The sequence below is a fragment of the Pipra filicauda genome, unplaced genomic scaffold, assembly GCF_003945595.2.
Source record: "Pipra filicauda isolate LSUMZ 115617 unplaced genomic scaffold, ASM394559v2 scaffold110_size2237424_pilon, whole genome shotgun sequence".
In the NCBI taxonomy this organism is placed as follows: domain Eukaryota; kingdom Metazoa; phylum Chordata; class Aves; order Passeriformes; family Pipridae; genus Pipra; species Pipra filicauda.
The window spans coordinates 302,601-314,949 of record NW_024103552.1 but is presented as its reverse complement, the minus strand read 5'-3'; the positions used below and the strand labels follow the sequence as shown (position 1 = coordinate 314,949).

The 12,349-nt window shown below is 43.2% G+C and overlaps 1 protein-coding gene across 1 annotated transcript; it reads right to left on the bottom strand.

The window, feature by feature from the left end:
- Nucleotides 1-1,725: 1,725 nt before the first annotated feature.
- On the bottom strand, nt 1,726-9,278 carry ZNF706 (zinc finger protein 706). The gene is made up of 4 exons (XM_027717501.2): nt 9,171-9,278; nt 6,039-6,175; nt 4,768-4,875; nt 1,726-4,155 (listed from the first exon to the last, which is right to left on the bottom strand). The coding sequence occupies exons 2-3, from the start codon at nt 6,171-6,173 to the stop codon at nt 4,780-4,782; spliced, it is 231 nt and encodes a 76-aa protein (XP_027573302.1). The 5' UTR covers nt 6,174-6,175; nt 9,171-9,278; the 3' UTR covers nt 1,726-4,155; nt 4,768-4,779.
- Between the last annotated feature and the right edge of the window lie 3,071 nt (nt 9,279-12,349).

Below are 12,349 nucleotides of genomic sequence, written 5' to 3'. Positions count from 1 at the left end.
TCATTGGAAGCCTTTAAGAGTTAGAGAAACACTTGCTAGTTAGTCTTGGCAAATTTGATCCAATTTCAGAGCAAGGAGATGGTCTAGATAACTTACTGAGATTTCCGTTAATCCATACTCCTCTGAAAGACCTCCTGCATTCAGTAAATTTTGCACACTGTAATTTTGTAACAGCTACAAAGAAGGAACACACATGTACGTTTGCCATGCCATCAAAGTGCTGTATGGATCTTGAATTTATATATTTAATGGACAGTATTTTTCAAAGGAAAGCTGTGCTATATTTCCTGAAAAAAAGTGAGACACAGACAGAACAGATTTCTGTTAGATAACCACATTGGGACAACTTATTAGATTCCTCCTTTCCCAGGAACCCCAATGCCAAAAGCTACGTAAGAGAATTATAAAACATACATGCAACCCAATCCACTTTTTTTTTAAAGCTACCAAGATAACACAACTCGAGAGTTGTGAGTCTATTGTGTCATATCTATATAAAAACTGTAACACAATAGACAATGTATTAAAAGATTTCAAAATAATTTAAAAAATGGACAGTAAAATTCCACAGACAGCACTTCACACCCTCCCACTGTTTGAACTAGAGCAACATCGCTGATGATGCTACAGAATATGTAAAATCACAAACTGAATACCAGTGCAAACATGAGTTTTGGAGCTGAATTCAAAGTCCACTGCAAAACCTGTAAGGTTCTAAATAGGTAATCAAAGGTCCCCAAATTACACACAGCAGATGACTGGGTAGACAGAAACACAAGCTGACCTTTAGTTTGTTTGTGGATTCTGTAGGACTAATTTAGTTTACTGGTCAGACCCTGGAAGACTAGGCTTCTAGTAAAGCCCAGTAATTCCCAACTTGTTTCTGTGAAAATAGGAAACAAAACAGACCTCAAGCCTATCATTTTTGATGATAAAAGACATTCCACCTAATAGCTCTTCTTATCAAGATGGGAAAACTGTTCAATATAGTTTACAGAAATGCTACAAATTCCTTCATTACTATGTGGTTTGCAAACAGCCTGTGGTCATTAGCTTTACTTACTTGAGCTGAAGTGTTTTCAGCAAATAACTAAAAGGCATAGTCTCCAGGGATGTTTCAAGAGCGCTGTATAAAACCAACTATTTCCCTAAGGCTATGCAGCAACTGTCTTCAACTTTTATTTCAGATCTTTCACACAGCTTTTTGATAGCAACAAACCAGAAGCCCTTCAATAGTGTAAAGCAGATGTAAAGAAACAAGCCTAAGTAAGTCTGATTAACAAAATTGCAAAACTATTCTTGATTATTCAATAGTCCCTAAGATGGCTTCACCATAATCACACCTTCTTTTACTCTAAGATCTAAAGTGAGACATTTTTTCAGAACATTTTAAGTGTCGCTTAAAATGTGATTTCAGATGCTGCTTAAAGAGATTCCCAGAAGATGTGGGCTTCTGAAAATCCAAAATCACTCTTTAAAGTTGTTCCACAAGTATCCATGACAGCTGATGTCCATACTGACACCATAAAACCCCTTTACCTGAATGCTGACCCTGCACAAAGATGAATCTTTCTCAAGGAAACACAGGAAGCTTTCCATGCCTTTTTTTCTGTCTTGCACAGTTAGACAGCTTCAAGTTCCATGGCTGTCCACAGCCAGGAAATTAATTTTCTAGGTGCAGCAATACTTGATTTTAAAAGCAGGCAGGAAATACGACATTTTACATTTTACATTTTTAATTCTCTTTAATCAGACACATTACAACACACAATTGTGTCTTTAGCCAGGTACCAGGGTGTGTTACCTCCAGATCAGGAAGAAATGATGGAGAACTAGTCCTTCCTCTGACCTTTTAGGTATAAGGAGTATTGCAGATAATTCTAAATGAGGACTATTCCCACATTTGGGACAGCCTTTATAACATTTCAGTCATAGCTTTCATTTAGTTCTGTAATTGAGATTACAGCTATTGTAGCTAGGGATCTTATTGAACCAAGCATCATCCTTTCCTTCCAATAATAGAAACCCCATCGTTTCATAAGGTATTTTCAACTTGAGCATCATGGAGTTTTGAAAACACAGTTCTAACTGAAGTTAATCATCCCACTACTGATGCAGCTTTCCAACTCTTCAGTGCTCATTAAGAGAGATTGTTTATGAAACAAAGTCTTTTTATTTAATGCTACACAATCTGAATTGAAGGAATAGAACATATACTTCACCTCAGGACCAAGCTATAGGGATACATCCCCAAACATTTTTCAAAGTAAAACCAGATTATCAAATACCAATCAGCGCAAGAAACATCTTTATCCATTTGCACTCAGCGTATTCTTAGACAAACTACAGCATTAGAACATTGCAGTACCTCTCCCCATACAGCACAAAGGTCAAGAGCAGATTTCTTGCCTTGTGGAGCCAGTTTGTCGGGATATATGTATTGATAACATTAAAGAAAAATAAATCAAGCGTTACATTCTCATGTCAGGTGTACAAGTGCAGTAGTGGATTACGCTGAGGAGAATAACATTATCTATAAAAGTTAAGTGGTATACAGGTTATCCCAGAGTGACTATAATACAGAGTAACTTTATGCCAAAGTAAGTATTTACAGAGATACTGTCACAGCAAAGAGGACAGGAAGCTAGTCTCACAGAAGTAGTTCAATAAAGAGCGAATGAGTGGATGAAGACAAAGGCTTTGACTTTATATAATAAAATACCAAGTGCATTCTTTTAAGTGAATGAGTCTTTGAGACTATGGTCCTAGATTTTAGGAAGCCATTTGAAGGCCAGATGTACAGTCCTGCTGCATAGCAAGGGTTAGTTGGACTGCCAGAATTTTTACATCTATTGTAAACTCGCAAATCCCAGCAATTCTAGTATTGCTTCTTACTGCAGGGTCAAAACTAAAGCTCTTAAATAAGCCCCTCCAAATGCCAAAGATGGAAATTTGTATATCAGACCTTCTAGCACAATTCAGATGTCTTTCCACTTCTGTGCTGTACATCCGGGATTAGAACTCAGCCTAGAACAGTTTAAAGATAATTATGTTTATCTGCTCAAATGTTCTTGGCCAGTTATTATCCAGCTTTTTCTTATCAATGCAACTTTAATCACATCTGATTTCTTTAAGTAGCCATATTATTTTAGTTACTTTGGCTCTTTTCCAACACTCATTTTAAGCTGGCTGTGAAGGAAGGTTATTAATGGCTGGCTATTTTACGTATTTCTTGAAGAGAGAAATAACCAGACAGATTTGAGGGGGAACATGTGTGGTTGACTGCTCAAAATATCATTAAAAATATTTTCAAACCCATTTTTCAACTAAGAGCAGATCTGCTTTAACCTAGTATTTGCAAGCATTTTTCAAGTCAGCATACCCAGAAGCATTCAAACCTGCCACCCCTCAGCTTTCTCAGTCATCTACGTAAATAGAAAGGATAAAAGCATAACCAGAGTCTCTCCAGTGCATGACTTAAAGGAATATGATCCCTCACAATAAAGGAATCCCATTTGAAATGGCTTGCAGTATTTAGGTTCCAATACCCAGGACAAAAATGTAGGAGGAAGTCTCATGATTCTCATGCAGCTGCTTGGGCAAGTGCTGTGCCTTGAGCCATCAGCTTGACCACTAGTGGCTGGGCTCAAGCAGGCAGCACATTGGACAGTAAATATGAGCAGCTTCCCTTTCCATTTTAATTTACTGTAATGTACATTACTTTCAGTGGAATGATACTGCTCATGTTTTGGCAGGATGGGGAAAATTCCACTTTTGTCTTTTTTATTATTTTATAAGGCAGATAATGCAGAAAGTTGAAACAGAACTTCTACAAGGAGTTAATCTGTGATATTGTAAAATCAAAGTACTACTTTATTAAGTGAGTTATTTTACACAATATGAACATCAATATAATTACAATTGTAAAAAAATTTTTATAACAAGTATGGACTGATTTTTCAGGATTTCCAAATAGGGCACAACTGTACATTTACACAGAATTGTCTTTTCAAGAAGCCCAAGAGGGAACAGCATAAAAATATGAATGTTTCTGTAGCCCCTTCATTTTTGCTGATCAACAGTTTTAGAAAAGCAGCTGCAGGTTTGTTATGTAAGGTCTGACAGTAGAAGAGTCAATAGGTGTCATGACTTCACCTATAAAAAACAAGAACAACTCAGTTAAGCTGAACCGTTACACAATGCTGCTTATCTCTGCGTGAATGAAATACCATAATACTGCTTTTTACCTCATTTCAGCCTTTTATTATAACCACTTTCAGTTACAGCCTAACAACTGGCTACTTCTACAGTTAAGTTTTGTATTTGAATGCAGAAAAATCTGCATTCACCTGTATATCGAGAACAAAAAGGCTCAGTTGTTGGAAATATCCTAAATTACTGTCTCCATTACATGTTTTGTAGCAACAGATTGTATTTATGTATTTTGTTCAAAGCAAAACTAACATTTCAAAGCAAGAACTAAATAATGAAGTATTCCTACAACACTAAGAATGAAGATTTGAAATAACATTAATCCCTTTTAAAACAACCTCTGTGCACACTGAAATGCCACAGCCATTTCACCCACGTAAGTACTAGCTTGCTTCTTGCTTCTCCTTTTAACAGTTCAGGGGTCTAACTTTAACCTACAGTAATTTTTATATTAAAAGAAATGAAGCAAGTTTTAAGTCCCAGTTGTTGGTGGTAAAAAAACTGATTCATAATACAGCTTTCTCAGATAATCAAATTAAAAATTAAGGTAATGACCTGTAGACAACTTTACGCCTGAACATCAGCCAATTCTGGAGGAAGTGGAGTCTTAGGATGCTTGCTTTCAAAGTGCTGTTTGAAGGTCTTGGGATCCGGCATTTGAGTCTGATTAAAGAGAGACATTAAACTTTATGCACAGTATAAGTGTTAAAGAATGCTACAAAACCTATTCCCCACTATGTTTTATTTTCTTTTCCCTGAAGCAAACTGTCTCCTCAATGACACTGCTCTAGTGACAGAAGTACCACTAATTTAGCTGCAGGGTAGGACAGAGTATTTAACCTCCTATTTTCAGAGGTGCTTTTAAGCACTACTATCACAGTTTTGGCACGTCCATCAATGGTGCTATTCTTGCTAGGTATCTCCCTGCATATCTTACACTTCATATGTTGCTTTGGTGGAAAACCTCCTTACTATCTTCTTTTTCAACACCTTAAATGTTTATCCTTTTCAGAACCAAATCTTTATGAAAGCTATTTCTTTTGTTTATCAATAGGCCAAAAAGTTATATGGCACGAACTGATTCCCTACTTGGCACCAGCTATCTCAGACCTTTGCTACAACACAGTTGTAGACATCCACTGCCCAAAGTGATGGATGCTGCAGCCTGATTTCACAAGTACTTAAGGGAGCAACCCTTAATCTGGAATCTTATCTAAGACATTTAAAGTGACAAATCTATTCTGGGACTGACCATTTAAATGAAAACGGCAAGTTTATCCTTCAGCTCCAAACCGAGCACATTCAGGAAAACCAGCCAGAAGGAAATGTACAAACTGATTAGGGCTTGCATTTCTGTTCTCTTGTCAAGTAAGTTATTCTGGCAAAAGTTACGGTGTATCAAACTTACACCTTTTGGCACCACCACTTTTCCTCTCTGCATCAACATCAGTAACAAGTGATTCTAAAATGGGCCAATTCCATCACAAAAAAAGTATGTTTCCTTTTGGAGATTGAACAGGAAGCAATCTCGCACTTTTCAAACTTTGTATCTCGCACTAACAGCACATACAGACCACTGCAACACAAAAGGTAAAATAACTACCCAAACCGGACCTGTACATGCCCTCTGATTTTCTCCTATCTCAATTATCAGTACAGCTGAATCTGTAAGCAAGTCACATAACAGATGCAAATGCTTCTTATAGCTACAAGCTCGACAACCACTTTAAGTATTTTAGTTTCCACTATACAATCTTCTAAAAATTCTGCTCTAGGCTGGAAGACAGACCTCCCTACAATACTATTTTGACTTCGGTTCCTCTTACCCTACAGACAGTGCAGGTATATATCAAGGCAGCCTTGGCTGCAGCCTTCTGATCATGTCCTTGTTTCTTTTTTTGCTCAGCTTGCTTTTTGGCATTTTTCTGCTGCGACTGAATCTTCTGCTGTCCACGAGCCATATCTACGAACAAAAAGAAGACATTTAGTCTACAAACAGGAGAAACTACTGCTGCTATCTGACTCAGGAGCTGTAACAATGAGCACAATGCAGTCATGCACTCTGTCCACAAGGCCTACAACTCCCATAACTCAAACACAACAGACATCTGTTCTTCACTATGTAAAGACTCTGGGTTTAGTGCCCCTTTTAAAACACACACCAGAATTATTAGGCCATTCTAAGGTTTCTTCCTCTACAAAGATTCAAGGTCTACTTTTGAAAAGTGTTTTCAATTGTCAGAATAATTAAAAGTTTCCTTTGCAGTTAATAGAAACTTATTCTCTATTTCCAAAGGGACAGAAAAATTCTGGGGGTTTGTTGTTATTTTCTTTTTTTCCTTAAAGCTTATGACTCAGCTTTTATTTCTGGAACTTGAAACAAGTTTCAAGAAAGGCAAATCGAAGTATTACCTGAGGTGTATCAGTGTCTTTTGGTGTAGGTGCTTGTGAGCTGCTTTGAAGTTGGGAACACCAAGAACAACAGGTCACCCCTCTTTATTGAATGATATTTTTACAAGTGGCCATCTTTTTTTATTTTCAGCCAACGTTACATGCATACGTATTTTCTTGAAAAGAAATAAAATCGCTCCCATCAGAAGCCATTACTCTACATAACACAGGAGCATAAAGAAAGCAAATGTTATTGCCATATGCTACTACAATGTCCACCAGAAGAAGAAATGAGATGCAAGAGTCACATTTCAGGGAGCATCAAGACATCGCATATGCAATGCTCCAATAGCACCACCTGCACCCAGCCCACCAGAGACACCCAATTCAGCCTGTGCCCCACCCCAAGAGCAGACACCAGGCAGGATTTGGGCACACCAACGGAGCACAATTCAGAGTGTGGTTATGTAACCCAGCAGCCAAATTTCTGCTGTTGCCTTTCTCTCAGTCCCTCACAGTCCAGGCACGATCCAGTTGTGCAGCTCTCTCAGAAGCACAACACTGACTGCCCAACCACAGCACAGCCAGTGAAGTCCATTGTTGTCAGGACAACTAGCAAAGTCTAGTGTTCCCAGGAGGATGGCTGCTTGGTCACTGTCCCTCCACATGACCTGGGCACTTGCTCCAAGTTTGGCAGTCGTGGCACAGGCCACTCTGCAGCTACACCAGGCCCGTCATGTGGTCCTTCCCACCAGGGCAGGCGGCCTCCCGCTGTGAAAGAAAGGCCTATCCAAACAGTGACTGACCTCCAGTAAATATGTGTGAAAAGCCCATAAACCCATTATGAAAATGAAGTCTATATGAAAACATGTGAAAATTCACTGGTACTGTGAGAATTTCTGGACAGGTAACATCACAGTGTCTAACAGCAAAACAACGGTCCTGAGACCCAGAACAGCTCCTGTGGATTGAGAGGCACCTCTTGGCCACAGCCCGCTTCTTTCACTGTATCAACCACCACCATGTAACCAACCCTCTGCAGAAGCGCTACAGTACCTCTTCAGTGTTCGCTCCCCTTCAGTTTCTCTAAAAGAGAATTTAGAAGTCCATATGGCTAACAAAACTGAACATAACACAAATTGCATTAAAAAGCACATAGAAATACATGTGGCATTCAACAGTTTTCATAAGATACAGCATTGCCTGTTAATAAGACTAAAAATATCAGTCTACGTTTCACTGTATGCCACAGCTACTCCAGAACACCCCAGCCAGGGCCTCACACTGTTTATATACAGCATGGCTCAACCAGAACACTGGATTCCCATTTAAAATTTTAAAATAAGGAAAAAAAATGCAATATTGTCATAGCTTTGCATACACTGGAAGGAACTGTTTCGCTTCTATTTTACCAGCATTAAAGCAATCCTACAGAAGTCAGGAGGGTCCCAACAGAAAACAAGCAGATGTAACAAAAAATAATTCTTTTCACAAAGTGTTTGCATATTACTTTGTATTTTAGTGCCTTGATAAGCAGTACATTGCAACAGCCAACCACACTGAGCTTTTGTATGTACTTGGCAACTGCTGGTTTTAATTAAGTCACAGACAAGAAAATATGACCAAAAACATCTGCTCAAAAGTATCAACCACCATACTATGCCCGAGACGAAAAATCCAAGAGTTTAAATACTGAAAGTTACATTAATACAGCTGACAGACAGTGTACCTGAAACACAAAGAAAATTAAGATTTAAATTATCATTACTCTAAAAAAGTTACAAAAATAACCCCAAAGCTCGTTTAAAAGAATGGTGAGCTCATCAACAAAGCTAAATCAGTATTTCAATTGCTCAACGCAGGTAAGTGTTGTTTTCCTTATGAGGCACACCCTCACAGAGTCCAGCAGACCGGCCGGCTGCCTCCAAATAAAGAACGCGTGAGCACGTAGGACACCGAACACATGGGAAAAAAAATCTGATACCAAACCGTAACAGGATTTTTTGCTGCCAAGTCACAGCAGCAGCAGCAGCAGCGCGGGCACCGCGGCTGGAACCCGCAGCACGGCAGTGCCTCACACCGGGTCACCTCTCTGTAAGTAACCAGAGCCCGAGCCGAGTTTCAAGTCCTAAAACTGGACAACGACAGCTGCTTCCGCTGTCACTTCCAGAGACGAACAGCGGCGGGAGGCACCGTCTGAGGCCTCCCCGGTGCTCCCGCGGGGCTCGGCGGCCTCTCCGCCAGGGCCAGCCCGGCCCGGCCCGGCCTGCGCCGCGCGGGGTCCGGGGGCGGCCGCGGCACCCGGGCGAGCCAGGCGGGGCACAGGCGGCCGCGGCCCCACCACGTGCCCGACGGGAGGAAAGTAGCCGCGGCAGGACGGACGGACGGAGGCCGCGGCCGAGCAGCCCCGGCGCGCAGTGGGCCCAGAGCGGAGCGCGCCCCGCGGCCGGGCCGCCTCCTTCCCCCTGGCCAGGCTGGGCCGGGCCGGGCCGGGCCGGGCCGGGCCGGGCCGGGCCCGCTCCCCCCGCCCCGCTCCGCTCCGCTCCGCTCCCCCCGGCGCTGCTCACCAGAGCGGGATCCGGGCTGGGCGGCCCTGGCAGCGGCTGTGGAAGCTCCGCGCGGCCGCGCCGCCGCCGCCGCTGCTCGGGAGGAGAACGAGGAGGAGGAGGAGGCAGCGGCGCCGCTCTGCGCGCGCGCGGCCCCACCCCCGCCTCGCGCGGTCCGACCCGCGCCGGCCAATGGCGGCGCGCGCGCGTTACATAACGCCGGGCAGCGGGGGGCGGGGGGGTTGGGCCGGGAGCGCGGCCCAGGGGTCGCGGCGGTACCGGGTCGTGGGTTCGAGTCCCGGCGGCGGGGGGTCCGGAGGGGCTACCCCTGCAGCAGCCAGGCTGGGTGGCCGGGGCTGCCAGGCCTGGCTTCGGGACCCTGGGACCCTCGAGACCCTGCTGTTCTGACCCCGAGGAAGCCCCCGGGGGCGGGCAGGGGCGCGCCGGAGCCCCGCGCCGAGAGGGGTCTGTGGTGGGGCGCACAGGGACAGCGATCGCTGTGCCCTAGCGGAGATCAGACAGGACAGACAGCCCTGCCCTGCCCGCCTGGTTCCCGGGAGCGCAGCCCCGGTGGTGTCCCGAGGAGCTCCCTGTGCCGAGCCCCGGGCCCGCGGTGCCGCAGCGACCGGGGGATGCGGTACCGCCCGGCGGATGCGGTACCGCCCGGCGGATGCGGTACTGCCTGCCCTCGGAGCACCGCCGCTCCCCGGCAGGCCCGGCTCCCAGCCACATTCCTCTGTGCTTAGTTAGAGTACAGGCGCAGCCTAAAAATAGTGCTGTTCCTCCTCAATGCAATCCAGATAAGTGGCTCAGGAGAGGCAGTAGGGAAAGGGCTGGAGATGAGGGCAGGCAGGGATGCCAGAGAGGATGAGATCCTGTTCTGGCTGCCGTTCACACAGAAGGCCTATATATAGACTTGAAGGGTTAAATGAGTTGAAAGCAGAAGGAAACGGCCTGAGATGAGAAGCAGAATTTTCTCCAAGTTGAAAGTGGAGACGTGGTTTGGACGCCTCTGGCAAGGACCACAGAGAAAGTTTACAGGCTGTGTCCAGAGCGCAAGTGATTTGAAGGGTATTAGCTTGCGTGGATATAGATGTAGGCAGTCCCTGTAAGGAAGGGTAAAGGAGCTCTTTATTTTCTATTGACATCTTCATATATCCCAGAGGAAGGCTGAATGTCTGAAAAGCGAAATAGAGGCAGCATCTCTGATGAGACGATGTTCTGCTACTCACTGAGCAATTGTAACTTCAAAATTAGCCTGTCATCTTGAACAGTTCTGTGTTTTGGGCAAAAAAGCAACCATAATATGCTTACTAGAGGAATTATGAGGTGTTGGCTTGGCGTTTTACAGGGCTTAGGGTGGATGATTGTAATGTTCTGATCTGACAGAGGAAAATGCAATTAAAAAAAATCCCTAAAGCAGTAGACTGAATGTTTTGGGACATCATTATGAGTCATGCTCAGAGCATGATAACAATTACAGGGGAGCCATGTAGCAGATTTCTGACACTTAAGTCACTGGAAGTAGGTCTGGATGTGACATGTATGACAGTCAAACATAAGCCTGTGATAAAAAATGGATTTCCTAACACTGCCCTAAAAAACCCTATTTTCCTAACATTCCTGTTTGCGACTATGTCTTCTATGTTAAACTGATAGCACCGAAAATTCTTATACCTGGGCAGTTCAATCCATACTGCATTAAAATATCTTGTCGGTAGGTTCTGAACTTTATGGAAACAGGCAACTATAAATAACCCTCAAGTGCACGTGTGCATCTGCTTGTAGGGTGGTGTGGAGAGGGAGGCATTTTGTGTCCTCTGCTTGCAAGCAGGTGGCATTCAAAATGAAGTTTCACTTTCATCAGGGAGAAGATTGCCAAGAAAAAAGTAGCTTCTTTCCTGGATGATGCTATTTTTGGAAGACTGCTGGCATCAGATGTGGAACTGGAGATGGCTTTCAAGGGTGGTGTCCTCATACTATGGCACTGCTATACATCTGGCTGGACAAGAATTTCAAATAAAGCAGATTGCCTGAGCGCACACTGAGCTCTGGCTGGTCTTGGAACCTTCTTCTTTTGGGAGAACAGAGAATCTCCTTGTAGGACAGGGGACTGCAGCTGTCCCTCTGGCTGCTCTGTCTTCTGTCCCCTTGTAGAATCTGGTCACAGCTTTGGTCCTTGTATTGCCCAAATCATGGCTCTGCAATTTAGGTGGTTCCAAAGAGACTGTCAGGAAACAAAAAGCCAGGGTGGAAGAGTACGAGTCCCCATAGCTGAGATTTCTACTATGAAGATAGTAAGGAAAACTTCCCATTCACTCTAGATAATTTTGCAGAATTTATTCACTGCATGAAACTTACTTGTCACACCAAAGGGGATATTTCCATGCATGTGTGCAGGTTAGCAAAGAGGCAGAGGGTAGATGTGGTGAGCTGTTGGAGAGGCCAGGCCAGTCTGTGCGCTGGATGCTTTGCATAACTCTGACAAAATGAGCCTGTGGTAATTGCAGTTTATCTGGCTTATGGACTTCCTCTGCTTTGTGCTGCTCCCACATGAGATCAACCAAGCCAGAGTGTATGAATGAAAGTATAAATAGAAGCTAAAATATAAAAAAAATGCAAGCTTTAGACTGAAATGTTCAGTCTGAACAGACTGAAATGTCTTAAAATTACTAGAAATACACTGCAGTGCTTTTCTGTGTGCTTTTTGTTAATTGTCGTTTTCTAATTTAACATCAATTCTAAAATTCAAATCTCCTAAACCCCACAGTGTTCTGCATTAAAATAGAATGAAAATCAAGAATACCTCTTGGTGGTTAAGGGTAGACCAAATGCAGGGAGTTTATTATCCCCAAGCCAAGCCTTATGAAAATGTTTCAGTGGTTACAATTCACTGAAATCTGTACCAGCATTGTACACACAGAAAACACAGGTTCTTAGGGATATGGATGAGGCATTGTAGCTCTTATGAAGCCCCTAAAAATAGTCCAAATTAAAAAAAGAAAAAAAAGAGACTATTATCTTCTTGATGAGAAACAAGGCTCCAATTTAAGCGCAAGGATGAATGTGGTGAACAATGTGATCAAAAACAAAGCAAAATGCCAGTCTACTGAGGAAAAATGCAGGAAAGGGAACTGGCAGAAGCAATGCTGTAAGGCAGGATTATTTCTTAGTTTTTTGGTGTTTTTTTTTTTTTTTTT

What these genes read in the sequence shown, in the direction of transcription:
- ZNF706 (XM_027717501.2), bottom strand. Translation starts at nt 6,173, where the DNA reads ATGGCTCGTGGACAGCAGAAGATTCAGTCGCAGCAGAAAAATGCCAAA. An exon ending in ATACCTGCACTGTCTGTAGG is followed by an intron (nt 4,876 to 6,038) that starts GTAAGAGGAACC and finishes CTCTTTAATCAG; the next exon opens with ACTCAAATGCCGGATCCCAA.